This window comes from Eulemur rufifrons, chromosome 30, assembly GCF_041146395.1.
Source record: "Eulemur rufifrons isolate Redbay chromosome 30, OSU_ERuf_1, whole genome shotgun sequence".
Taxonomy (NCBI): Eukaryota; Metazoa; Chordata; class Mammalia; order Primates; family Lemuridae; genus Eulemur; species Eulemur rufifrons.
Genome location: NC_091012.1, coordinates 116,983,749 through 117,011,587, shown reverse-complemented (window position 1 = coordinate 117,011,587; position 27,839 = coordinate 116,983,749). Strand labels below are relative to the sequence as shown.

General features: G+C 34.6%; 1 protein-coding gene across 1 annotated transcript in view; it reads right to left on the bottom strand.

The window, feature by feature from the left end:
* DMD (dystrophin) overlaps positions 1-27,839 on the bottom strand; it is a 1,602,346-nt gene that overhangs the window by 1,267,035 nt on the left and 307,472 nt on the right. Inside the window, exons 19-22 of the mRNA XM_069463910.1 lie at positions 26,203-26,316; positions 25,057-25,212; positions 11,390-11,560; positions 5,413-5,595 (exon numbers count right to left, since the gene is read on the bottom strand). Coding sequence (XP_069320011.1) covers positions 5,413-5,595; positions 11,390-11,560; positions 25,057-25,212; positions 26,203-26,316 — 624 coding nt within the window. The remainder of the gene's footprint in view (positions 1-5,412; positions 5,596-11,389; positions 11,561-25,056; positions 25,213-26,202; positions 26,317-27,839) is intronic.

Genomic DNA, 27,839 nt, shown 5'->3' with positions numbered 1-27,839 from the left:
ATGTACAGTTTATCACAAAAAAGTGAAATTAAGTATTTTACTTTAAAAGGTGATAGAAATCTTAAATCTGGGTCATTTCCAGCTCCTGCTGGACTACAGGCTGTCTTCATTCTGGGCATAGATCCCAGTGGGAAAATATAAATATCTCCTTAAATACCCGAGGGTACCTTAGAGCTTTGAAGATAAGGGGATGCAACTGGTAATGTGTCTTATTAACTTTGGTGCAGATTGAGGTAATGAACTACCTTGCTGATTTAACCGTCAGGATGGATGGCCTCTTCTGTCCTCAATGCATCTGAAGGACACAGCTGGAGAGGCTGAATGTACCAGCTTTACAGGTCACCTTTGCAACATAAAATATAGTCTCGAAGCCTGAATTAGAGTTAAAAGCCACTTAGAATAACTGTTAAGCTTAATAGTTTAGAACTTAAAATTACTTAGAAGTCACAGAATTCAAAGTGGCTTTGAAGGAGAGTACAAATGAAAAAGTAAACTTCCATCCAAGCTGGTACATGGATCTGATGAGGTAAGTCCCCCACGTACTCTGTTTCAGTAATATTACATTGCTCAATAAACTATAAAGGAAACATTTTTAATTCATAGCTGATCTACAAAACATGTCTAAAAAAACCTCATGCATTAGAAAAAAGAGGGAAGTGCAAGTAGATAGTAGGAAATCAAGCTTAACAAAATACTGGTGTATTAGAACAGGGTATGTAACTTAAAACCTAGGATATTTAACACCAGCTTGAGATGGGAGATGAGGCACTGGTCTCATACATGCCAGGGAGATAGAAAAGAATAAAGTAGCATATTTCCCATCCTATAAACAAGAACTGGAAAATCTCCACCCACTTGAGTACAGAGAATTAGCAAGGAAGCAGAGAATTTTTTTGGATTCTTAATTGGCAAATAAGGATCAAGAAATTGAAACTTATATCACACATGATGGCAGAGCCTAACATCTCTTGGACCCTGGTAGAGACAAATACAAAGACTCATAAGGACCCTCCAATAGTCCAGGACAGAAGGAATTTCCAGCAAAGACTATTTCTACTATAGGTGAACACACACACAAAAAATTACAAACCACATGAAGAAATTCATTGCCATTAGTCATTAGTTGTATCAAATGGTCAAAGTCATAACTTATGACATTGAAATAATAGAACAATTTTAGAGAATTTTATAATAAATATGCTTAGCCTAATGGTATATGTTGACAGTAGGATACATTGTCTTGAGATTGGCAACTAGAGTTCAAACTTAAGAAATAAAAGGCCTAAGTTGCCTACATTTGATTTTGTAAGAACATCTATTACTCATTTTCACAAGCCCTGGTCTACATAGAGAGGGCTGGTGGTGAGGACATTTGAGCAAAGTGAAGAAAGGAGAGTTTGGACAGTTAAGCAATTTTTCTCTCTCACCTTTTTATTTGGATGGGTAGAGGAAACTCAACTGGACTTTTTTTTTCTTTACAGGATCTAAAAGAGAATCACTTATCTAGTGGGTGGACATATTCAGGAAGGGGTGGTTGGTATGCATTTCCTGTTGGCCAAAAAGGAATCAAGGACAACTCTTTCAAGTCTCTCATTCCTGAGAGGTATGGAAGATAGGTTCTTCTAATGTCCACAGGTTCTGAGTTGAGATGTGGTAGATAAATCACAACCCAGGGGATCACTGAAGCATTGGTCAAAAAGATGTAATCTTCAAGGGAATATGGTGTAAGGCTGTCATCAAGAGTCAGCCTGAAATTTATATTACATATTACAAGGTATCATGAATGCCTAGGAGATCAGTTTTGGGTTCAAAGTCCAAAAAAATAAGGCCAACCTGGATCACCAACAGACCACATCAACTCTACAGAGAACAAACCAGGTCAGTGGTAATAAAATGTATAAAGGGGACAACAGAATAAGCATCACAGATGTATGTAGGTGTTTACAAAAAGGAATAGCAATTGTAGCCAGCTATGAAAAGGACATTCACATGAAGAGGGTATTTTCCTCTCTTTATCTTCCTTTATACCACCACGAGAAGATCAGTATTCAGAAATTGGGTGAAAGGAGGGGGCTGTAATACCATTTATTTTCACTCCCACCTCTGTATACATTGTTGATGCCACAAGATTAAAGTGGTGGAATACTTTAATAAAGTATGAGCTTAAAATTTAAATTAGACTAAACTTTAATAACTAAATGTGAATAAAAAGTGATAAGATCAGACTGAAATATTGCTTGAGAAGCCAACTACCAGGCAAAGTAGAGTTTGACATGGATGATGGTAGTCATAGGAAAAATAAAACTGCTTCATGCTTATTATTCACTAAGTTGAGAATTCTCAGTGAAATGGGTTACATTTATTTATATTGTTTAAAGAAATAAAAAGAATTAATTACACAAAAGCAGAACAGCATAAAAAATAACAAATTTGCAAAAGAACTAAATAAAACACAGAAAATGGAAAACATGCTCTTTGAAAAAATATAAACACACATACATATATATATTTATCTATTGAATGATAAATTAATTATGTCACAGGCAGTTGAAAAAAGAATTTGTGAATTGGAAGACAGATTTTATAAAATTACCCAGAATTGAGCAGATAAAGATAAGGAAACAGAAAATATTAAAGGGAAACCAAGAATCAGAATATTGGATGAGAATATTCTCCATATATAAAGGTTCCTCTAGGAAGGAATGGAGAGTCTACGAATAAGACAATCTTCACAAACATAATGAAGAACTACTAACAAAATAAATAATTTATCTATTCTTATTAATATACCATGTGACAAAGTGTAAATGAAAGGAAATTTACACATAGAAAAAATAGAGGGAAAACTGCAGAGCATCAAAGACAAAGAGAAAAAAGGTACTAGAGAAAATTATAAAGGAATGATAATATGACCACAGATTTCCTAACAGCAAGAAATGTCAGAAGATAAGGGAATAATATTTTCAGCGTTGTTATAAAAATAATTGTCCCTACACAATTAGATGCTGAAGTAGGCCATTTTTTAGTACTGAAGGTCAAATGAAGGCGTTTTCAGTCATGAAAAAACTGAGCACATTTGATACTAATACTCAAAGAAAGAGCAAGAAAGAAATTGAACACAGAAGCAAAGGGAAATATAAACAACAAAACTGGTCATAGAAATTGGTAAAATAGCATTGGCAAATCTATATAGATATAATATAAAACAATTATAACAGCAGCCGTGATAATATTGACTGTTTCAGGGAAAGTAAGAAGTAAGATGCAAATTAAATACTAGGCAACAGTAATATGGATGATGGAAGAGTAAAGTTCAGAATTAAACCATGCAAGTATTTTTGTCATATTATTGTTAGAGAGGTGCACAGAAATATTTATTATTGCTAAATTTTGTTGATTAATGTACGCATGATAATAATTAAGGGGACCATTAAGATAACATAAATATATATTCCAAACCAGTGGAGAATGAATAAAACGAGAGTAAATAATTTGATAATTTCAGAACAGATTGCAAATGTTAGAAGTGAGTGGGAAATGGAAGGATCATCCAATAAATGGTCTTGAATGTTTTGTTATTAATATGAAAATAAAATATCTCTTTAGAAAATGTACCCTGAAATAGATTTCTGATGAATCAAAGAGTAGTACTTAAATGAACATGAATAAGAAGAAACAAAGAATAAGATTTATTTAAAGACATTAAGAACACAAAAGAATAGTTAGGTGTTTCATTTAAATTTTGTCAGAAAGCAATTTCCTGGAGACAAAAAGTCCCTTTCCCATGTAACATAATAGTGAATTAGTTGTGATTTTTCTCGAGACTTATATAGTGTCACCCAATCACTTCCCTTCCCATTCTTTGTTTTATTTTCTACAGCACTCACATAGCACTGATATAAGAGATGTGTCTTTATATCCTCAGAAACTATAATAGGTTCTGGCACAAGGAAGGCACCTGCCAAGTGTCTGAGGAGTGAATTGGATTTTTTTTTTAAGTAAGGAAAGATAAATAAAGAAGAGATTAGAATTGATAATGGAGAAAGAAACTTAAAGATCAATTAATTTTTCTTTTCTTTTTTCTTTTTTTCTTTTCTTTCTTTTCTTTTCTTTTTTTTTTTAAGAGATAGGGTCTTTCTCTCTTGCTTAGGCTGGAGTGCAGGGATGCAATCATAGCTCATTGTAATCTCATACTCTTGGGGTCAAGAGATCTCCCTGGCTTAGCTTCCTGAGTGGCTGGGACTACAGACTTGTGACATACTGCCTGGCTAATTTTTTTTTTTTTTTAGAGATGGGGTCTTGCTATGTTGTCCAGGCCAGTCTTGAACTCCTGGCCTCAAGTGATCCTCCTGCCTTGGCCTCCCAAAGCACTGGAATTACAGGTGAGAGCCACCACACCCAGTCCCGGATCACATTTTATAATTAGAAAATAATACTGCATTGGGAAAATCTGGGATACCTTAGGTAAAAATACTTTAAAATATTGTTAAAGATCTATTTTACTGGTCTGAAATGTATCTGCCTTTACACATCAAACACTCAATATATGAAGCTAACTACACAATGCTATTTAAAAATAATTGGGAACTTGAATTTTATCAACTATATTCACAAAGATAACTCAGTATGTGCAGGGGACTTAATTTAAAGTCCAACTCATGTGCAATATCTGACAGAGTCAGCATTTAATAGTAGATAAAGTTTTGTGCTCCTTGGCACAGTATTTTCACAAGGAAGATCATAGTTTATTTTTGATACAATTAAATGGTAATCACGTGAAACACCTAGATTTTTTATCTATATCAAATAAGCATAATCTAGAGAGTAAAGCATGTGGGAAAGATAAAGCAGAATTTGTGACAACGAATAAATATAAAATGTCAAAAAACAGTTGGTTAGGAAACATGTCTTATAAAGAACTCTATAGAGCACAGCAATTATAAAAGACAATTAAAATAAGACTATACTTCACAGAATATTTCCCCCACTAAGATACTTAAATAAGTTTATGCACATTCAAATAGATGAAAAAATAGAGATCAACATTTATAAATCTGGAGAAAATGTATTTACATGAGTTTTGTGACCTAATAATAATGATGATGGTAATAATAAGAATTAGAATAACTTTTCAGGTTTATTGAACACTAGGGCAAGTACTTTAAATAGAATAGCTCATTTAATTTTCTCATCAACTCTACGAAGTAGGTATTATTTTTATGTCCATTTTACTGACTGGAAACACGTTTATACAAGTTAAGCAACTGGATCAAAGTTATACAACTTAAACATCCTTGAGTGAAGAACTCAAGCCTAAGTAGTTTCACACCAGAATCTGTGTTCTTAACCACTATGCTACATATATGACCATATGTTGACATATAAGTGATAAAATCAAGAAAAGCAACTGACTTCCAAAGTCTTGGATTTGCCATTCAGCCTAGTGCAGAGCCACTGGTAGTTGGTGGTTAGAGTGTCAAGTTCCTTTTGTAAGGCCTCTTGTGCTACAGGTGGAGCTTGAGCTATGACACTATTTACAGACTCTGTAAGCAGTTTCACTTTCGCTTCTTTTTGCTGGGCTTCTTCTTTAGCTCTCTGAAAAATAAAGAATAGTTTCTTAACTTTATTTCCAAAATGCATTCCTATATATCATGTAATTTCTTCCTCACAACATCCCTGTTAGGATAAGATTAATAAAAATAAATCCAATACTGACTCCAATCTCTTCTATAAATGTAGGTTTAGTTATAACCAGAAAGTTGAAAAATTTATAATCAAAATATAATAGATCTTTAATAAGAATAGATTGGAAAGTAATCTGTTTGTGGGTTTGGATTTGTAGCTAAATTCATATATATCTATATAAATACAGCTGTTTGAAAAAAGGCAAGAAACAAATATTTCCATACTAACTAGGTTCAAAAATATTTAGCAGTCAAGAATTGAAATCACTTATAAATTACTCAGATGGATAAATAATGCCAAAACCAGCACAAATATCATTGTTTACATCAAAAGATAACTGAACATAGAAATGTCCTCTTAATGCTATATTTGGGACCATATTGTTATGAAAAAAACTTTTGTTCAGTAATTAAAAACACATGAGAGAAAGAAAAAGAGAAAAGCATCCCCTAATATCAGAAGCTGGCCTGGCAATCATAGTTATGCCTTGGTCTTCTCCTGTGGAAGATAAACTGTTTCACAGAATTTTAACATTGGACAAGGCCACTTTGTTATCATGGTAGAACAAGACTACAACAAGATCACTCAATAGTCATGTCTGAATACAGACAAAACATTAACATTGCCCAAACCACAAAATATCAAACACTCCTCTATCCTGGTTAATATGAATAAATGTTGTTTCTTTATCAATCACAACATCAGCTTTGCTCTGGTTTTCCCTCCTTCTGGACAAGACAAGAGATCCGATCATACAGTTATCCCCACTTGTTGATGGCAAGAAATTCAAAGTAAAGTTATTAAACCCTCCTTCAAGTCCCCTAACACAAGCCCAAACTCTATAATTTTTTTCATATTCACACACCCCATGGTCACCCATTTTGTATATTTTCCCTTATTGCAAAAAGTAATGAACCCAACCTTTTCAACCACAGGAAAGCTGCTGGTCATCTTTGGCTGGAAGAAATTTACACTCCTTAACTTTTCAACATGTATTTTACAAACACACACACACACACACACACACACGCACGAGTATCTTTAGTTTCAGTTCCTCCAGGGGCCAACTACGAGCTTTAGAGCATAAGTAGTTTATGTGCATGTGCAATGTGAAAAAAAATGCTGGTAGCAGAATAGGAAATTGAGACAGGAAACAGAAGAGAGATCATAACGATATATTTACTAAGCTCAGCAACCAATGTTGGTGACTAGAGTCTGAGAAACATGTGTGTTGGGGTTATCCCATTCAGGGGTAAAGGAACTGGGGTATTATTTATACATCATCTCTCATCATTGGCTGCAGACTGTTGGGAGAATGTTAATGTCCTAGTATTTGCAGCCTGCCACACAGGTGCAAAGGTGGGATTCAGTGGCCACTCAAAGCCCTCAGATAAAGAAATGCAGGTTCTGGCAGGTGGAAGTTGGGCTTGTATGCAATGTAGTAGTGACAGTGAGGCCACATGGGCAGGATATGGACAAGGTTAGCTATAAAATGCCTTTATGTTTTTCAACATAATCACCCTACTTCTTTGGATTTAGTCCCACAATTCCTTAAAAGTATGCAGTATGACAGAAAATGCAAATGTTTGCCTTCACTGATTTTAATGTAATTGATGGACATCTTTAGTTCAATATTCTAGATAAATCAGCCTTTTGACATCACTAAGCATGGGGTTTGTTTCTACACAAATCATATTTTGTAGTAATTATAACAACATCAACAACTTTAACAACCATTAACCACTTAAAATGTGTTGCTGTGTACAATGCCAGCCATGTCATATGTCCTAGCTCACTGGATCTTTAACAAAACCTTCTGAGATGTATTTTGTTATCTCTGTATTAGACATCAGAAAATAGAGGTTCAGAGAGTTTAAGCAAATCAGCCTGGGAGTTACATCTTTACTTTTTCATAGTTTCCATTAAGTCAGTTTCAAATCCTCCATGAGATGAGGAAGGAGTATGTTGTAGTGGATCCAGTGAATGAAATTACAGTTTATATAAGTTATAAACAACTCATGCAACTATCTAAAAATGTAGAACTAGAAACACTTCTTTCCTTGATTTTTAGGTTTCATATATTCTTTTTTAAAAACAGGCTTAGATGTTGGAAAAGGTTCAGAGAAGAAAGAGAGCAAAATTTGTTAACCCAGGTAGATATGAGGAAAGGATAGTATGATGAATTTCTCTACTGTGAGGGAAAGGAGAAAGCTAAATGACTGGTATAGTTTAGACATAATCCTTATAACAAATGGTGGCTCATGCTCCCATATTTTCCATGAATCTAACCATGATATACCCAGACATTTTTTCATTGCCAACATCTCAAATTAGTGGTTTTCAAAGTATGCTTCCATAGAACCACTCTGGAACTTGCTCCTTGGCATCCCCTGGGACTTGACAGAAATGAAAAATTGCAGGCCTCACCCAGGACTCACTAAATCAGAAATTTGTGAGTTGGAGCCCAGCAATCTGTGTATTATTTTTTAAACATACAGGGTCTTGCTCTGTTACCCAGATCATAGCTCATTGCAGTCTCTAATTCCTGGGCTCAAGTGATCCTCCTGCCTCAGCCCCCAGAGTAGCTGGGATTATAGGCATGTGACACCATGCCTGGCCACTCTGTGTATTACACAAATGCTCCAGGTGATTCCCATGTCCACTGAAGTGCAAGAATCACTGCTATGGCAATTACACGAGTGTATTTGTATACTTACTATTCTCATTGTTTGTGTAAGTTCTATTAAGCACTAGCTCTAGAGTTACAATAGCGTAAAATATAAAAAATAATAAAGAAAATAATTTAAAATAAAATTCCAGATTTTTTTATGGGTTTAATATTAAATTTCAGCATATACTCATTGCTGACCTATAAGAGAAGTTTACAGTCAGATGTTGCTTATCAAATACTCCCCCTTGATTCTATTATGTGAATAAAAAAGTTTTGCTTACAGGGGAATAAGTCATCAAAACATCACTATCATTTTCAAGTAAAACACGGGAAAGAAAATAAAGAAATGAAATGAGGTCTCTACTTTTTCTTTGAGTAGATCAGGGAGGATGTTAGTATCTTCTGACAATAAAGATAAATTTTCTCTCAAAATAAACTTAGGTAGAAGTCTGGACAAGGTACTACCACTATGAAATCAACCTAAAGAGATTGCCTTGACTGCCAGGCAGAAAATTCAAGAAATGGAATTTTCCTGCCAACTCCCTTGGCTGCTGTTGTCAGAGGCTTCCTGAGCTTTTCCTCTTTTCAATATTACCCCCATGTGACACCAATTTTGTAGCTAGACTAATTATTTAACCATATCAGTCAATGTGGACAAATTTGTTGGACCACTCATTTCAGGGATTGTTTTCAAAATTTTAAAATTTGAGACAGTCTACTCTCAAAAAAATCCAAGAAGAAACAGAGCAGCTGAACACAAGTTGACTGTGAATTATCTATTTAGGGATCTGAGGTAGTTAACTATATAGTATTAGAAGAGTTGGTGAGAACAGATCATAAAGGACTTGAGATACACAGAGAAAGGCCACATGGGTGGCACACAACAAATAGAATAGAATAGAATAGCTTAGAATGAGATGGGATTGGATAGAATACCTTCAATCCTGTGGATTCGACCACAGATAAAGCCTGTGACTATGACAAAATTGTTCAACCTATCAGGGGATTTCATTTTTGTGATCAACAGAGAGATAACTGTGGGCTATATTACTCTCAAAGTACCTTCTAGCTCTCACATTCTGGTATAATTTTCCTCATAGTGACCTTCCCACAGCCAAATTTAAAACCATTATAGTCCCTTGTTTGAAACCCTCCAATGGCTTTTCCATTTCACTTAGAATGAAAACTCCTCTGCTAACAGATATCTGCCCACCCCCGCTAACTCATCTCAGATCATTTATTCCCTGTTTTACTCTCTTCAGGCAGACAAGCCTCTTTCTCTTCCCAATTAGCTTTAGAGTCTCTGTAGTAGCTATTCCCTCTGGAATGTGCTTTCATGAGATTTATTATTATTATTATTGGCTTTTTCTTATGATTCAAATCTCCCATATTAAATGTAATTTCTCACAAATACCCTACAAATCAAACCTTTCTAAAATAGTACCACTCCCAAAGCCTGCCTAAACACTAATCATCCTCTATTTCACAATTTAGGTTTATTTTTTAGGTAAATTATCATGATCTCAAGTGATTTTATTTATTTCTCCATTCATTGCCTACTTCTCCCCTCAACTGTAATGTAAATTCCAAGAAGGCAGGTAATGGTTTTGCTCAATACTATATTCAGTATCTAGAAGGATGTTTGGCACATAGTAAGTATGCAATAGGTGTTGATGAATGAATGAATGATATATGATATTACTAGATTAGAATGATTTTTTAGTTTTTAATTACTCTAAAACTTATTACTGTTTACACAAATTTTATCTTCTAGGTTTTTAAAAATTGATATATAATATTTGTACATATTTATAGGGTACATTTGATATTTACTTTCTACATTTGACTAAAGCCATATGATTGATACCATGTTTAAACATCTGAGTTTTCATGAATTACTTTCTGCTATAAACTATAATAAATATTTCTGAATTATCATATAAAAAGTATACTTATTTTTTTTTTACCATATGGCACCAATTAAAATAATAAATATAGAGGTAAGGACATTTATTTTGTGCCAGGCATTGTGTTAGGACATTCATGGTTCATCCATTTAATAATTCCAAAAAGCAGGCACTCTGACACCCAATTCACAAATGAGGGAGTTGAAGCTCAGTAAGTTTATGTTATTTGTCCAAAGTGAGACAATTGGCAAGGGGTCAAATCAAGTTTTAAACCCAAGTATCTGGCTCCACAATGATTTTACTCTGTCATAAGTCCTTGAACCAACCAAATATCAATACTATTAATATTTCACATAGGTTAGTGTGGTTGGATTATGCATACTTACTAGTACATAAAAATAATAGTTATCATTGTAGCCATAAATTATTGAGTGCCAACTCTGAGCTAGGCAATTCACTTACATGTAAGGTTCAATCTTCAGTTCATACATACAAATTAGGAACTGTGATGGTATAAACATGATAAAATGGAAGATTATGTTGACTACTGAGTTTCCCAAGGCCATACTGAAATGCCACTATGTAGATTCAACTCCAGACCTCACCTTCAAGTTCATGCTACGTGTTAATTTCCTTGGTCCTAAATCAATGTTAGTTTTTTGTCTTATTGTTTCAAAAGAAGTGCATGTAAACTCAATCCTTTTTATCCATATTAAAGGCCACTACGTAAAATATTTAGTACTTCCAAATACTAAGAAACCCCTTTAAATTACAAAATTAACAGCCTGTTGACTACATTTTAAATACTTTCTCACAGTTTCAACTTGAATTTGCATCAGCTAGTAACACCTAACGTGATCTGCTGATTCCACTCTCTTAATATTGTATGATTTCAAGGGAATCATGTTTCAAACTGATTGTCAATATTTATATTTTTATCACAATGCATAAAAATTAATGATCAATTTAAGATTTTAATAATGTATATCACTCTTAAAGCTAAATTAATTAAAAATTAACCTCTACTATTAAATCAAGAAAAGAGCAGACCATACAGAATTACATTTCAAACAATGTTGCATTTCTTTCCTTCTTTCTTTGCTTTGCTCTATTTGGCTTATTTTACCTTCATCTCTTCGACTGCTTTCTGTAATTCATCTGGAGTTTTATATTCAAAATCTCTCTCAAGATATTCTTCTTCAGCTTGTGTCATCCATTCATGCATCTCTGATAGATCTTTCTGAAGACTTACAGTTTTATCCAAACCTGCCTTTAAGGCTTCCTTTCTGGCATAGACCTTCCATAAAAAAAAGCAAAATATGATTATTGACAGTGAAAAAACATTATTATATTATTATTGAGCAGTCCATAAATAATAGAAAGCTTAGATAGTAAAGATAAAGCTAGAAGTAAAAAGCTTGTATGCATAAGAAAAATAATTCATGGAATTTGGATACTGTTAATTTCACTTAAGTGTGAAAATAAGATATAGCCATTTACTTGGCATAGTTAATAAAGTGAATAGAATGCCCTATAATGATAATTTAGCTGTTTTGTGTGACAGTGCTTTTCTATGAATAGAGAAAAACAAACTTTTTATAATGTTTCAGTTGGAAAAGTAATTTTATTGACACACATAGAAGTACTAATTATTTGTGTTATTTGATACTATTTTATGATTTCAAATGTCCTAGAAACTTAATAGTTATGACTACAAAAGTTATATCTACAAAAACTTTCACAAATCAAAAAGAAAAAATTGAAAATGCATAAAATACATACTTGGGTAATTCACAAAAAAGATAATATATGGCCATATATGTATATAAAGGATGTTCCAAAATCACTTATAGTTAAATGATTGCAAATTAAAGTGAATTAATGTATTTTCACATGTGAGATAGGCAAAAAATAATTAGTGAAAATACCCAGTTTGGGCATGGATGTTGGGAAATAAAAGATTTCATACCTCTTGAGTGAAATATTCAACATAGTATAATCTTTAGATAATAAGTTGGCAAATATATTAAAAATGTTAAAGTTCATGAATCTGAGTCTACTCTTCCATTTTTAAGAGTGAATCATAGCAACTAAAATGTACAAAGTTACATGTATTCAATTCAGCTTTAAAGGCGGCAACATATTAGAAACAAAATCAAATGTGCTTTCATGAAGGGATTAAATAAATCATGATACCTTGAGATACTGTGTATCACCAATATATCCGCATTGAAATGAAAAGCTTCTTAATATATAATTTGAAGTTTAAAACACAAGTTACGAAACAGTGTGTGTGTAGTTACAGGGAACATTTACTTTTTAAAGCCTCATACATTTCTGAAATGTTAAGACTTTTTGCAGTGAGATCCACTACTTATTAACAAGAAAAACAGCAGAACTTAAAATATCTAAAAGAAAATCATATATGCAAACAGATTGTTATAAAGCACCCTGTAGTGATTATATATAATGCTCACTCTTAAAGAGTAACTCTATTCGAATGATGCTATTCTTCTCTATAGGTTTAAACAGTGTTTTATACTTTAAGTAACAGAGTTGTAATGATAAAGTTTTAATATATAATGAATAATTTTAGTAAAATAAAGTTTTCATGGCACTTAACCCAATATCAAACGTGCAGAACCACTATCACATTATTTTTTCTTATAGTTTACAAACATACTAAACCTAATATAGTTAACATTTTAAGTTCTTTACTTACCTAGGTGACTGTAGTACCTGATCTATTGTAACGTAAATGTTTCACTCTGACACATCTAGAACAATATGTCTGACAAGTATACTAGTAAAGGTATATAAATGCTATTTTGTGTAGTCAATGAGCTTATAGTAAGTCTTAGGAAACAAGCTGCTAAATTTCTATTTAGATATTCTGTTCTGATATAATCTTTTAAGGCAGTTGGTGAAGCTACAAAAACATTAGAGAAACTAATGGAACTTAGCCAAGACTTGTAAAAATACACACATACACACACACACATATAAAAACATAATATAAAGCTAAACCAAAGGAAATGGATCAGAAGATTTTTTTTAAGTAAAGAAAGGTAAGAGGTCATTCTGAAATGATAGTACCAGTATACTAGAGAGAACACCATCTTGGGAATGGGCATATTGGGACTCAATCCCCACCAAGCTAAGTGAACCCAGAAATATCACTTCATTTTTATCTCAGCTTCATAACTAACCTAAGAGTTGGAGCAGAGAATTTTCAAGGTCTTTTTAAAATTTAACATTCTACAGCTCTATGACTGATCAGAGAGAATGACAGATGAAATTTTTATGGCTTCATGTCAGAAGGATTCCTGTGGAAAGGATTTGGTTAGAATAACACTTTTTCCTTACCTTTATCACACTAGTGATTTTAACATGCTTGCCTGAAACTGCCCAATCTACTGATTATATTGCCTTATCATAATAGGTAAAATAGAAAGTTTTTTATGTTTCCTGTTCATAATCTGTATATCTAACATTCAGCACTGCCCCCTCACCCTCATTAATCTCTGATCTCAGAGGGAAATAAGACTTTGGTCTTATCCAAGGTCAGTGACTCCTGTTCAGAGCTAATGCTATGAAGTCAGTTTTCCCCCTGTACTTTCCCTTAATATTATCCTGGATTTACAATTTCTTCAGTTCCTCTCCCTTGCTTCTTTTAGGTCAACCCATAAACATGTTTTAGATGCCACATGATTTTTTAAAAAGTTAAATTAAATATACATCCATCTTGCCACAACTCTATACAGTTAATATATATTTTTGAAAGAATAATCTACTCTTATCTCTACTTTCTGACCTCTCAGTAATTCTCTAACTACAGTCTGTCCTCTCTCTTCACCACTGCACTGAAACTCCTCTTACCAAGATCGTCAGGGATTTTCTAATTCTAATTTATACTTTTCAAGCAATCCCTTACCTTATTTCTCTATAATTCAAAATTTATGTCTCTCTAGCATTTGAGGCTCATAATTATACCTGGCTTCTTGAAACCCCTTACTTTCTTGACATTACAGTTTCCTGGGTGACTTTTTGCACTTAATGTTTTCTCTGGTTGTTTTCTTTTCCCAGTTGCTTTGTTGGCTTCCTTTTACTTGCTGATACTTAAATATCAATGTTTCCCAGAGTCCTATGGGTAGTCTTCTTCTCCTTTCATTCTACTACCTATTTTAAAAGCATTTTTCGTTGATGTCAACTGGATATTTGTATCTGGGTGGCCAACAGGCACCAGAAATCAATAGTCCTCTATTTTCTTCAAATATGTTTCTGTGACTTTATTCCTCATCTATATCCATAATGCTGGTTGTTAACCATTTACCAGCACACCACTGATAACGAACTATGCTTCAACTCTTTCCATTAGAAGTACACCACAGACCATTGCAAAACCTTAGGCTTTACAAAGAATACCTTAGAAAGTTATTGGAAGATTTTGAGTAGGAAAGTTATGTAATCTGACATGTTTCAAAAGAATCATTTTGGCTGCTGTGTTGAAAATAAGCTCTGCAGAAAGGGGCAAAGGTGGAAACAGGGAGAACTGTTAGGAATCTACTGCAATAACTTAAGGAAGAGAGAATGGTGGCTCCATCCAGGGTGAGAGCAAAAGGATGATGAGAAGTTGTTGAATTCTGGAAATGTTGAAGATAGAAACAATAACATTTGCTGATAGATGTGATGTTTGGGAGTAAGAGAAATATAAGAGGTAAGAAGACCCTAAGGGCTTTGGCTTAGATAACTGGAATAATGGAGTTGTCATTTGTTGTGACAAGGAAACTGCTAGGGAGTAGGTTGGAGTGTATGTCAGGAATTTTGGTTGGGCATCTTAAATTTAATATGTTTATTATTCACTCATATGGAGATATTGAGTGAGCAGAAGAGTGTATAAATTTGGGATTCAGGAGAAAGGTCTAGATTGTAACAAAAATTGTGGAAGAAACAATTTACAGATTATATTTAAAACTACAGGGTTGTATGAGTTCACCTAGAGAATGATTGGTGATAGAGAAGAGATGCCATCCAAAGACTGAACCCTGGGACACTTTCAAATGTAGTGGCCAGGATGATGAAACCAGCAAGGATATTGAGAGTGGTCAGGGAAACTGAAGGCAAACTAAGAGAGAACTAAGAAAGAATGATGACACACAAGCCAAATGAATAAAGATAAAGACTAGATATTAGATTTAGTGATGTGAATTCACTGGTGACTCTGACAAAATTTTCTTCAATATAGTAGTGAGAATGGTAGTTTGATTAGGTGGGATTCAAGAAGGAGCAGAATGGAAAGAAAGGAAATTCTCTAAAGAGGAAGAGAAATAAAGAGGTGGATTCAGAGATTGTGGTGCTAAGGAAGGATTTTCTTATTGATAGGAGATATTATAGAATAATTTCCTGCTAATGGGAATGATCTAGTAGAGGGAAGACGGTAGGAGGTAGGGGGGCTGTCCAATAGCTGGTGTAATGTCCTTGTACAGAAAACAGGGAAAGGGATACCGTACACAAGTGGAAAAGCTGGCCTTAGAAGCACAGAAAGGTCATCTATGTTAATAGAGAAAAGTAGAGTAGATGAGCTTCTATGTAGGTCAGTGGGAGTATTGCAAATACCCTCTGATTGCTTCCATTTTCTCAGTGAAATAGGAAGTTAGTTGGTTGGCATATAGAAAGAAGAGAGTAAGAACTGTTAGAAATCTGAGGAAAGAGATCAGTGAAAGACTGCATCCAAATGGCATATTAAGAAAGACAATGATCTGAAAGTTTCTTGAAAGACATTCACCTGACTGTTAAATTCAGTTTATTGATAGCAATTTATTATAGATTTATAGCCACTAATAATTAAAATATATGAGTGCACATTATTTAGGAAGTAGACGTGTTTTATAATTTTACATATGTACGTTTCTATTTATTCATTATCCATTTTATTTAACAAACATATACATAATGATTACTCTATGCTATGTACTGGTCTATAACACCTGACAAAGAGTAACTCAATAATACTTATAAAATTCTAATAAGTTAGGCATTACTATCATCACATTTTAAAGACTGAGAGACAGAATCACAAAGAGGTTAATCAACTCTTCCAGAATCATGCAGGTAGCTTATGATGAGGGCAAGATTTAAACCCAGGCAATCTGTTTCTAGAGCTCCTGGTCTTACACATAATATTTGTCTTTCCATCCTCAAGGAATCATTATCCAGTATTTGACCTTCTGGGTCTACATTATTACACTTAGCATAATGTCCTCCAGGTTTGTCTATGTTATTGAAAATTGAAGGATTTTCTTTTTAAAGGCTGGATAATATTCCATTATATTACACATACACACACACACCACATTTTCTTTATTAGATCAACATTTAGGTTGTCTCCATATCTTGGCTATTATGAATGATGCTGCAGTGAATATGGAGGCACAGATATTTCTTCAAGATCCTGATTTCCATTCCTTTGTATATATACCCAGAAGTGAGATTTTTTTGTTCAAATGGCAATTCTTTTTTTTTTTTTTTGGTGCGGGGGGCAGGGGGGGAATCTCCATACTGTTTTCCATAATGAATACAAACATTTGCATTCTCACCAACAGTGTGAAAGAATTCCGTTTTCTCCACATTCGTGTCAACACTTATCTTTTGTTGTTATTTTTTAAATTATAGCCTTTCTAACATATTGCATTTTTGATTTGCATTTTCCTGATGAATAATGATGTTGAGCACCTTGCCATACACCTACTGGTCATTTGTATGTCTTTTTGGAGAAAATGTCTATTCAAGTCTTTGCCCATTTTTTAATTGGGTTATTTTTTATTTTTATTTTTTTGCTATTGAGTTGTAAGTGTTCCTTATATATTTTAGATATTAACCTTTTACCCTATACATGGTTTGCAAATATTCTACCATTTTCTATAATCTAAAATGGTCAAACTCATATAACCAGAGAGTAGAATAATGGTTTCTAGGTGCTGGGGGATAGGGAAATGTGGAGGTGATGCTCAAAGAGTACAAAGTTTCAGTTATGAAAGACGAATAAGATCTAGACATCTACTGTACATTAGACCTATAGTGAACAGTAACTGTATTATATACTTAAAATTTTGCTAGGATAGAACTTATGTTAGGTGATCTTACTACATTTTTAATATAAATAAATAAAGAGGTCAAAAGAAAACTTTTGGAGGTGATGGATAAGTTTATGGTCTTAAATGTGGTGATAGTCTCACGAGTAGATACCTATCCCCAAACTCATCAAGTTGTATATGTTAAATATGTACAGAATTTTGTATTTCAATCATTCCTCAACAAAATGGTTTAAAAACCGAGAAATTCTTCACCCCTAAGAGTCTATGTATTAGCCACTTTGGCCAAGCATTTCAGTGGAGGGATATGGGGAAATCTTCTCATTGAGAAGTAACTGTTATATACCTGTTACTTTTATTTTTGTGCACAGAGTTTATATGGCCAGTTGAATAGTCTGCTGGAATTCCAGATTCATGTCTGATTGCCTTCTTCTCCAAAACAGACGTGACCAAGATGGAACTATTGATCATTCCACTAAGCTATTAGGTCATTAAATATGAAATGTCCAATTTCCAATCAAAAGTGTAGTTTATTATACCTCAAACAAGACACAATACAATTAATCAAAGTATGCACCTACACTATCAACATAGTTTTGCCATCTTAACGGTAGCTTGTTTATACCAGCAGTGAAGAAGCCTGGACAGCCAGTGGTGATGAAATCACCAAAGGCGTTTTTCCCACAGCTTGTTGAGTATGGAATATTTTTCCTTGAAGAAGTGGTCCGAAGCCTGGAAGAAGTGGTAGTCAGTTGATGCAAGGTCTGGTGAATACAGTGGATGACACAGAGTTTCCAAGTCCAGCTTCTGTAGTTTGAGCAGCATTATTTGTGTGACATGTGGTCCAATGTTGTCTTGCAATAGGGTTAGCCTGTCTCTATTGACCAATCTTGGCTGCTTAATTGCAAGCATTCTCATCATTTCATCCAATTGGTTTCAGTAGACATCTGTTGTAATCTGCTGACCAGGTTTCATGAAGATGTAGTGGATAATACCAGTGCTGGACCATCAGATATGATTAGCCTTTTTTGATCAATATTCTGTTTTGGACTGTGTTTCAGTACTTTATCTTTATCTAGCCATTGTGATGAATGCTTGTGATTGTCAAAAAGAATATATTTTACATCACACATAACAATATGCTATATAAATGGTTCACCTTTTTGTTGTGACAGCAAAGAAAGGCAAGCTTTGAGACAATTTCTCTGCTGATGCTTGTTTAATTCATGCAGAACCCATCTCTCCAGCTTCTTTACCTTGACAATTTGTTTCAAATGGTCCAATATTGTTGGAGTAATAACGTTAAACCTTGCTGCTAATTCACGCATAGGTTGAGATGGATTTGCTTCCACTACAGCTTTCAGCTCATCATTATCCACTTGGTCTCAGGTCACCCATGTGGCTCATTTTCAAGATTAAAATCACCAGAACAGAACTTCTCAAACCATTGATATACTATGCATTCTATTAGCCACATCCTTCCCAAACACTTCATTGATATTTTGAGCTGTCTTTGCAGCATTGGTTCTATGATGGAACTCATATTCAAAAATAATCCGAATTTTTGACTTATCCATAGTTTCACAAAAATCGCTCTTAAAAATGTGAAGGATAATCACAAGCCAAAACATGTGTTTGAAAGACTGGTAATGTACTTCACAATAAACATAATACAAGAAGTGTCAAAGTGAAATGTCAGAGATGCCAACTGCCAAACTTAGTTCTTATGGAAATCAGACATTTCATACTTAATAACCTAATATTAAATTTTGTTTGTCCCTAAGCCCTTAGTTTTTCTTTCTTTATATTAATCATGGTTTATATTGTTGCTCAAAACAAAAGACTCTGAATATATTTTGATTCATCTCTCATTCTTCCTCTGAACTTTCAACATGTATCCTCCCTCCTTAGTAAGTACTGCTGTATTTAACGGAAACTGATGAAAAGAAAAAGAATCATGTCATGTTAGGATGAGAATAAAAGTCCTGGAGAGATATGATTGTGAAAGTGCTCATCAAAAATATAACAAGGAAGAACTTGCCTAATTGGCTGGGAGAAACAAGAAAATTAAGACCATGTTTGGTAAACATAATGTTGACCACCTGAAAGATAAGCTGACTGGAGAATGGCCATGGGGAATAGAAGTTTCAACCAGAATTTGAGCCACACAAGCACTTTAATCCAGTTTGCCCAGAATAATATATCCCCTCATCATGTTAATTATCATATGGGGGATGTCAAGATGATGGACTACAAGCAGCCTGTGTTCACCCTTTCAAGGAGAAGATTAAAGGTTGTGGGTAGAGGTACACCCATGGATGGACCCTCTCAGAGAGAGCATTGTGAATCATCAGAGAAGCACCTGGAGACACTCAAAGTAGGGGAGAGAGAGGCGGGGTGATACTCTTGGCAAAATCGGAAGGCACCAGAGGGAGGTGTCCACAAGCAGGAAAAAGTTAGGGGAAAGATCCCTGGGGCTCTGCATTCCCCCAGAGGACACTGAAATCTGAACTCCAGGGGGGCTCACCTACCATGGCAGGCCTCTAAACTGATCAGGGAGCTGTTTGGAGACTGCAGAAGCACTGAACTGGAGAGCAGGCACAGTATGGTCCCACCAAATTCTGGTCCCAGGTTGCTACAACAGATGCAAATCTATGCTCTCAGTCCCAGAGAACTTGGTCTGAAGAAGGGTTAGCTACACTGCAGGCACCTCCCCATTACCCCTGCCAGGTCAGAGAGGGAGCAGGGAAGGCAGGCACTCTCACATACATTCTGGGTACTGTGAACCCCCAACCCCTCCCCCTACTGGCTGCCTCCTGGGGGTCTGAGCAGAGCAGGCACCCACCAGCCCTCAGTAACTGCCGCCACCATCTAGACATCTTAATAGCACCACCAATCCCACCTACATTGCATTTCAGCAGCTGCCACAGTCGGACCTGAACAGAAAGAGAGCTCCAGTCACCATGACTCCCTGGCAGGGTGCCACATATCACCCCTACCCAGGCAGTTGTGGATGGCCCAGCTGCTGCAGCTGAGGAGTTACCCTGTTGCTGGCTATGGTCCTACAAACCTGCAAGCCACCCAGGCAACAGCCAAGACACCTGAATTGTCCAGGTGCCCACCAAAGTCCCACACCTCGCACAGGCACCTGCCAAGATCTTGATACCCACCCTGCCACTGGCTGTGGTCCCACAACCCTCTCAGGCACTAACCAAGATCTCACAATGTTCCCAGGCACCTGAAAAGGTCCTGCGACTTGTCTAGGCACCAGCTACAGTCCCATGACATGCCAAGACACCTACCAACATCCTATGACATGTCCCACTACAGACTGCAGTCCTATAACACATCTAGGTACCCACCAAAGTCATACGACCTGCCTAGGTGCTGGCCAAGGTCATGCCACCTGCATTCATGGAGAGGGACTTGTCTAGCTCCCTGCCCAAGCTTCTAACAGAGTCCTGGGGACCAACCCACCAATCCAAACAAATATCCCCCAGCACCAATTTGGACAACAGCAAGGGAACAGGATGGTGCAGGAGAACAGGTGTGTTACAGGTTGGTACATACATCCCTCTCCCACTGGGTCAGTGCTTCAGAGTAGGACACAAAAGCACTATCTAGGGATTTCTCCTCCTCACTAAGTAGGAGAGTTCTAAGCAAAGGAAAACAGGTTCACCACAAACCTATCAGCCCTGAGCTAAGAGAAGACGTTTCGGGTGAGAAGTAATCAGCAAAATAATTCTGGCAACATGAAAAAACAAGCTAGTTTGACACCCCCAAAGGATCACAACATATTCATAGCAATGGACTCCAACCAAAAGGAAATTGTCGAGTGTGGGAAATGGAATTCAGAATATGGATGATAAACAAGATGAATGGAATTTAAGAGAAAGTTGAAAACCAAAATAAAGAAACAAACAAACAAACAAAAAAAAACATTTCAGGATGGGAATGAAAAATCTGAAAACCTCAATAAAGAGGTAAACAACATAAGGAAGGATATAATAGAACCTAAAAAATGAAATAGTCATTCAGGAAATTACAAAACATAGCAGAAAGCTTCAACAACAGACTAGAACAAACAGAAGAAAGAATCTCAGAGCTTGAAGACAAGGCTTTAGAACCAACCCAGTCAGTCGAAGACACAGGAAAAAGAAAAAAGAAAGAATAATCACTCAGAGAAATATGGCACTATGTGTAATGAGCCAATATATGAATTATACATATGAAGTATGCCAGAGGGAGAAGAAGAAAAATCAAAAAAGCACAGAAAAACCTACTCTAGGGAATTACTGAGGAACTTTCCTGGTATTGCCAGAGATTCAGCTATCCAGATACAAGATGGCAAACAAACACCAGGAAGATTCATAGCAAATAGCACATCTCCAAGACACATAATCATCAACGTGGCAAAGTCAAAATAAAGGAGAAAATTGTACAAGTTGCAAGGAAAAACCCAACTAACCTACAAAGGAAAACCCATCAGGCTAAAAGCAGACTTCTTAGCAGAGAACTTACAAGCCAGAAAGGACTGGGGCCCCATTGTTAGTCTTCTTAAACAGAAGAACTGACAGACAAGAATTATTTATCATGCAAAAATAAGTTTCCTAAATGATGAAGAAATAAATGCTTTTCCAGACAAGCAGACACTAAAGGAATTTGTTCCTACTAGATCTGATATACAGGAAATACTAAAAGGTGCATTATACATAGAACATTACAATAAATAGCCACCAGTGTAACAACACCCAAAATTTAAGGCTCACTGTTCTTATAAAAGAAGTAGCACAAGAGGAAGAACAAAACACTAAAGTATTATCCAACATGATGAACATAAAAGCATCCCACGTATCAATACTAACACTCGATGTAAATGGTCTGAAAGTACCACTTGAAAGACTTAGACTGGCTGAGTGGATGAAAAAGTACAACCAAAGTATTTTCTGTCTCCAGGAAACACATCTAACCCATAAGGACACAGAGACTCAAGGTAAAGAGATAGAAAAAAATATTCTAAGAAAATGGAAAACAAAAGTGAGCAGGTATACCATTCTCATATCAAATAAAATAGATTTTTAAATTAACAATGGGAAAATAAGACAAAGATGGTCATTATATAAAGGTAATGGGAGCAATTCAACAATAACACATAATAATCCTAAATATATATGCACCTAACAGAGGAGATTTGAGATTCAAAAAGTGAATTCTGCAAGATCTTAACAAAGAAGTAACAGTAGCATCTTTATAGCCAGGAACTTTAATACCCCACTAACAGAACTGGGCAGATTATCAAAGTAGAAATTGAATGAAGAAACAATGGACTTAAGTAAGACTCTAGAACAAATGGACCTAACAGACATTTACAGGACATTCTACCCAAAAACTACTCAATATATATTCTTCGTATTACCACATGGGACATTTTCCAAGATTGACTATATCTTAGACCACAAAACAAATATCAGCAAATTCAAAAAATTTTAAATCATATGATGAATCTTCTTGTACCACAGTAGACTAAAACCAGAAATCATTCCAAGAGAACCATTCAATTGTACATAAAGTCATGGCAATTAAACAACCTGCTGCTGAATGATCCTTGGGCCAGTGATCAAATTAAGATGGAAATCAAAAGATTCCTTGAACTGAATGCCAAATACGACACTAGAGTTCAAGATCTATGGAATACAACAAAAGCAAATCTAAGGGGAAAATCCATAGTCTTAAATGCCTTCATCAAAAAGACAGAAAAATCACAAATTAACTACCTAATGTCACATCTTAAGGAAGTAGAAAAAGAAGAACAAAGCAAACCCAAATCCAACAGAAGAAAAGAAATAACCAAGCTCAGAGAAGAACTAAGGGAAATGGAAACTGAAAAAAAAAATACAAAGAAACATGAAACAGAAAGTTGTTTCTTTGAAAAGATAAACAAAATTGATAGACCATAAGCCAGATTAACCAGAAATAGAACAAAGGCAGACCATGGGCAGGGTGATATTCAATGAAGCAGAGAGACGTAAAATATTTCAGGATTAGAAAATGGAATCAGAACATGGCTGGGATCTACAGATATTTTGTTTAGTAGCAGGCCAATGTGTTTAAAATACTTCTCTTAAACAACAAATTCTTAGCAGATATTATAGCAGCCATAAGTTCTTAATCCATATTTTAAGAATAGAGATACTTTAATAATAACACTTCTATGAAATGTTACAAACCTTGAGGTTTCAGTAATATTGTTGAATATATATATATGGCTGTTGTTTTCCTCTTGCTCTGAATAAATTAGTGGTGTTCTATTTGTCCATTAAGAACATTCAACAAAGGCCTTTCATACTGGCCTTCCAGGAAATCATCAATGGTATAATCTATTATTTAAGTAATAATTTTTCCTGACCTACTCTTCTAGCTCTGACTTATTCCAGGAGAAGAATGTAAGCTAACTGACCCAGGGCTATCTCATCTGTAAATTAATAGAACTGTTGAACATTGGTCAGTGATTGTATTAACTGGGTGACTTGCCTTGACTTTTACTTTTCTATTTTTTTTTCTTTTTCACATTTAGTTTTTGCCTTTCAGCATTATTTCTTTTCTTCATTAAAAGGTTACATAGAAATAATAAAAGAGTGCCTCTAACACTTAAATGGAAACCTCTTATTAACTTCAAAAAAGGTACAATAGTACCCTCTTATCTGTAGAAGATATGTTTATTCCAACATTGCCAGTGAATGCCTGAAACCATGAATAGTTTCTAACTCTATGTATACTAGATTTTTTTACTATTCATATATACCTATGCTAAAATTATATATTAATAAATTAGGCCCAGTAAGAGATTAACAACAAATAATGACAATAGAATAATTATAACAATATAAATATACTGCAATAAAAGTTATCTCTTTCTCTCTTTCTTAAAATATTGACTCTGTCTGATCTCAAGTAACTGAAACCATAGAAAGCAAAACTGCAGATAATGGGGGACTAATGTATTGGTGAATTTGAAAGGAATCACTGCTTTAGGTCAAAATTTTATCTTTTGAACAAGAAGTATTTTATATACACTGCTTGCATGTGTATTTTATTTTCTATAATTTAGTCTTTAAATTTATAATATCTATAAAACATTCTACTATAGAAAAATGGGAAACAAGATGTGAGTGTACAGTAATTTTGTGGTTTTTGTTCATTCAGCTATTCTTAATGGTTTCCCAATCTTAATTCATTTATAGAAACAAATGTATTGAAGAAGCCAAACTTGGAAATCTTAACAATCAGAACTAAAAACTTTTTACCATATTTACCCATACACATATATTATTCATTCATTTTATTTTTATACCAAGTATACATGTGTAAAGCATGTTTGTTAATCCAATTATTATTATAAATTTATGCATTAGAGAAGACATTCAGTGAAAATAATTCCTACAAATAGGATTTTTCAGTATGACAGTTGTGTTCAAAAAGTCATTTTAAGACCACAATAAGATGAATATGCACTATTTAAAATATCAACTATAAAAATACTTTTATATGCTAGAAAAGGATTACTTTGTTGGAATTAACAGTATGTTAAAGCAACAACATAGCCAGGAACAAAGCTTCAAATAAAAGCAATGGTGAAGAGAGACATTAAGAAATCTTAGTTAATTAAATTGAGGCAAGCCAAAGTGAAAGAGACTATTCATACCTGTCGGCACATGTGATCCCACTGAATATTAAGTTCTCTGAGTTCTGTTTCAAGTCTGGAAGCAAACTCTGGCTCTGCTTCATTCTTTATCTTCTGCCCACCTTCGTTGACACTGTTTAGACTGGGCTGAATTGTCTGAATATCATTGACTAAAAGCTAAGGAAATAAATTCAATTTAAGCTGGCTAAAAAAAAAATTACCACCACATATTAGAAACGCAGCATAACTAGGAATCATAGCATTGCATATGAATTTTGTTTTTTAAAATCTGAAAACATATAGCTACAGCTATAGATATAGACATCTGCATAACTGGCTTGTAAAAAATGTTCAGTAGTTATTATAGTATGAGTGAAGTAGGGAATTATCTGTATTCTACTTACATCAGAAACAAAAGGAAATAAATTTGATATTTTTGGTTGGAAAAATGTGTGAAAACGATGGGCTTTATGCATTACTATCTTTGAAAGGATTTTGGTTTTCAAAAGCAGGATATTGCAAAAATTGTTTATAGCATAATGGGCGTGAAAGTTATTTGTAAGGTGGATTTTCTTTTTTAGCTTGTATTTGCAAAAAAAGTTCTTTAAGGAGTTAGATTATTTTATTCCTGCTGCATGATAATGGTATAATGAATATTATTTCAAAAATCCATATTGGGTTATATTATAGTATAGTGAATCATACATGAAGGGAGCAACACAGTATGAATAATCCATTTGTAACAAGATATAGCAAGTAGCTCAAAGGATTCTTTACCTTTGAATTCCACTGAATTTTATAATACAATAATCTTATCAAGTGGAGTTTGAGTAAAAGGCCATGTTTTGATTGTGTCTCAATTATTTAACCCAGGTTGTCTCAACAGTGGTACCACTGACATTTTGAACTGTATAATTCTTTGCTGTGGAGGGCATTTCTGCATGCTCTAGGATATCTAGTGGCATTCCTGCATTCTACCCACTAGACACTAGTAGAATCTATCCTCTCCTCCTAAGCTGTGACAACCAAAATGGTCTCCAGACATTGCAAAATGTCCCCTCGGAAAGTGAGGGACAAAATCACCCCTGGTTGTAAACCATTGGTCTAACCAAACCATATTATCCATATAAAAGTCTTCATATGAAAGGCATCATATAAAAATCTTACCCTGCACTGTTTCAGCTGTTTTTTTAGAATTTCTGAATCCCCAAGGGCAGGCCATTCTTCCTTCAGAAAAACATCAACTTCAGCCATCCATTTCCTCAAGGTTTTTATGTGATTCTGAAATAAGAGACCCATTTAAGGCATTACTGGGGATGCTGATTGGTCCTAACACAATTCATCACAGTGATAATTCTAAACACAAGCCTGAAAACAATTCCCATGTTTGAAGGATGTCTCTAAGTAGCTCTTCAGGGAAAGTATTTTTACTAGGACTGCATTTTTATGGTCTACTGTATGAGCACTGGTGTATGAAGTCTGCTATTGTTAAAAATAAAAAATTACTACCAAATGTGGTTTTATGATGTTACTCTTGAGAACATTAAATCATATCCCCCTCTAGAGAAATTTTAAGTTACAAAACAACTCATGATAATACTAACAATGTGCCCTTACAGTACATAAAACAAACTATGAACAATAAACTCAATGTAATGGTCTTTATAGCCTCCCTAAACCTGAACTTCCACAAATTGTTTTCTACAGTTGACAGTTTAAATAGTACCTCCAGTTGGGAAAGTACATGTCAAAATTTTGTCGTCTTTACAGAGGCAGCTTTTGCTTTTAATTGCTTGTCTGGCCAGTTGAAAGTAATAATCAGGTAAAAAATGTCATCTTTTATCATTTATAAATAGCCAAGTACCTCCAATGATTCATTCCCGTATTTTTTTGTTTCTGCTTTGTTTTTTCCTACTATTTAAATGTACGATTGTCACTTATTTATTTCAATATGATTCAGCTATGCTGTCTAGATGTGCTATTTTCTCCTTGATTAATTAAATTTCTATTGAAAATATGTGCTTCACAGAAAGTTTCCCCTTTCCTATGATTATTAATAATAATTTAAAAGCATTTGACTAAATCTGAGAATGTCAACATTATCACCTTGCTGACATCTTTGATGTCTACTTTTGCTCTTCTTCCACATCTTCACTGGCCTTGTTCAGGTCTTATTATTGACTCCTTCATTACTGAATTTGCTCTTTTTGGTATCTGCCTCAGTGTTAATGCACGCTAATAATTTCTCCACATTCATGCCAACAAACTTCTTCTCCTCTCCTCCTTCCACTTTACATGGTTATATTTTGAAAACACAAATGTAATCATATCTTTCCCTCTTTAAAATACCAGTAACAGTATTATTATTGTTTTTGTTATTATTTATTCCATCACCATTAGGTAAAATTCATATTCCAAAATATAGCATCTAAGACCATTCATGATCTACTCTCAAATCATTTTTCCAACCATATATTTCATTAATCCCCAAACACATATGTTGTCTTCCTAAAGCTGAACTTCTTCATTTAATTGAACATACCACTCCACCTTTCCAGAAACTCTTTCTTCCTGTTTATTAGCTGTCTAAATTCTATCTGTCCATTTTGTAGCTAAGATAACCTATGTTGTTCCAAGAATATTTCATAATTCTATTTCCTAGTTTATGTTGGGGATTTTTCCTACCTACTGTGATAACCTTTACCATACTGTTTAATTTATTTACTGTGCTAGGCTGAATAATGATTCCCCCAAGATATCCACATCCTAATCCCTGGAATCTATGAATATGTTACCTAATATGA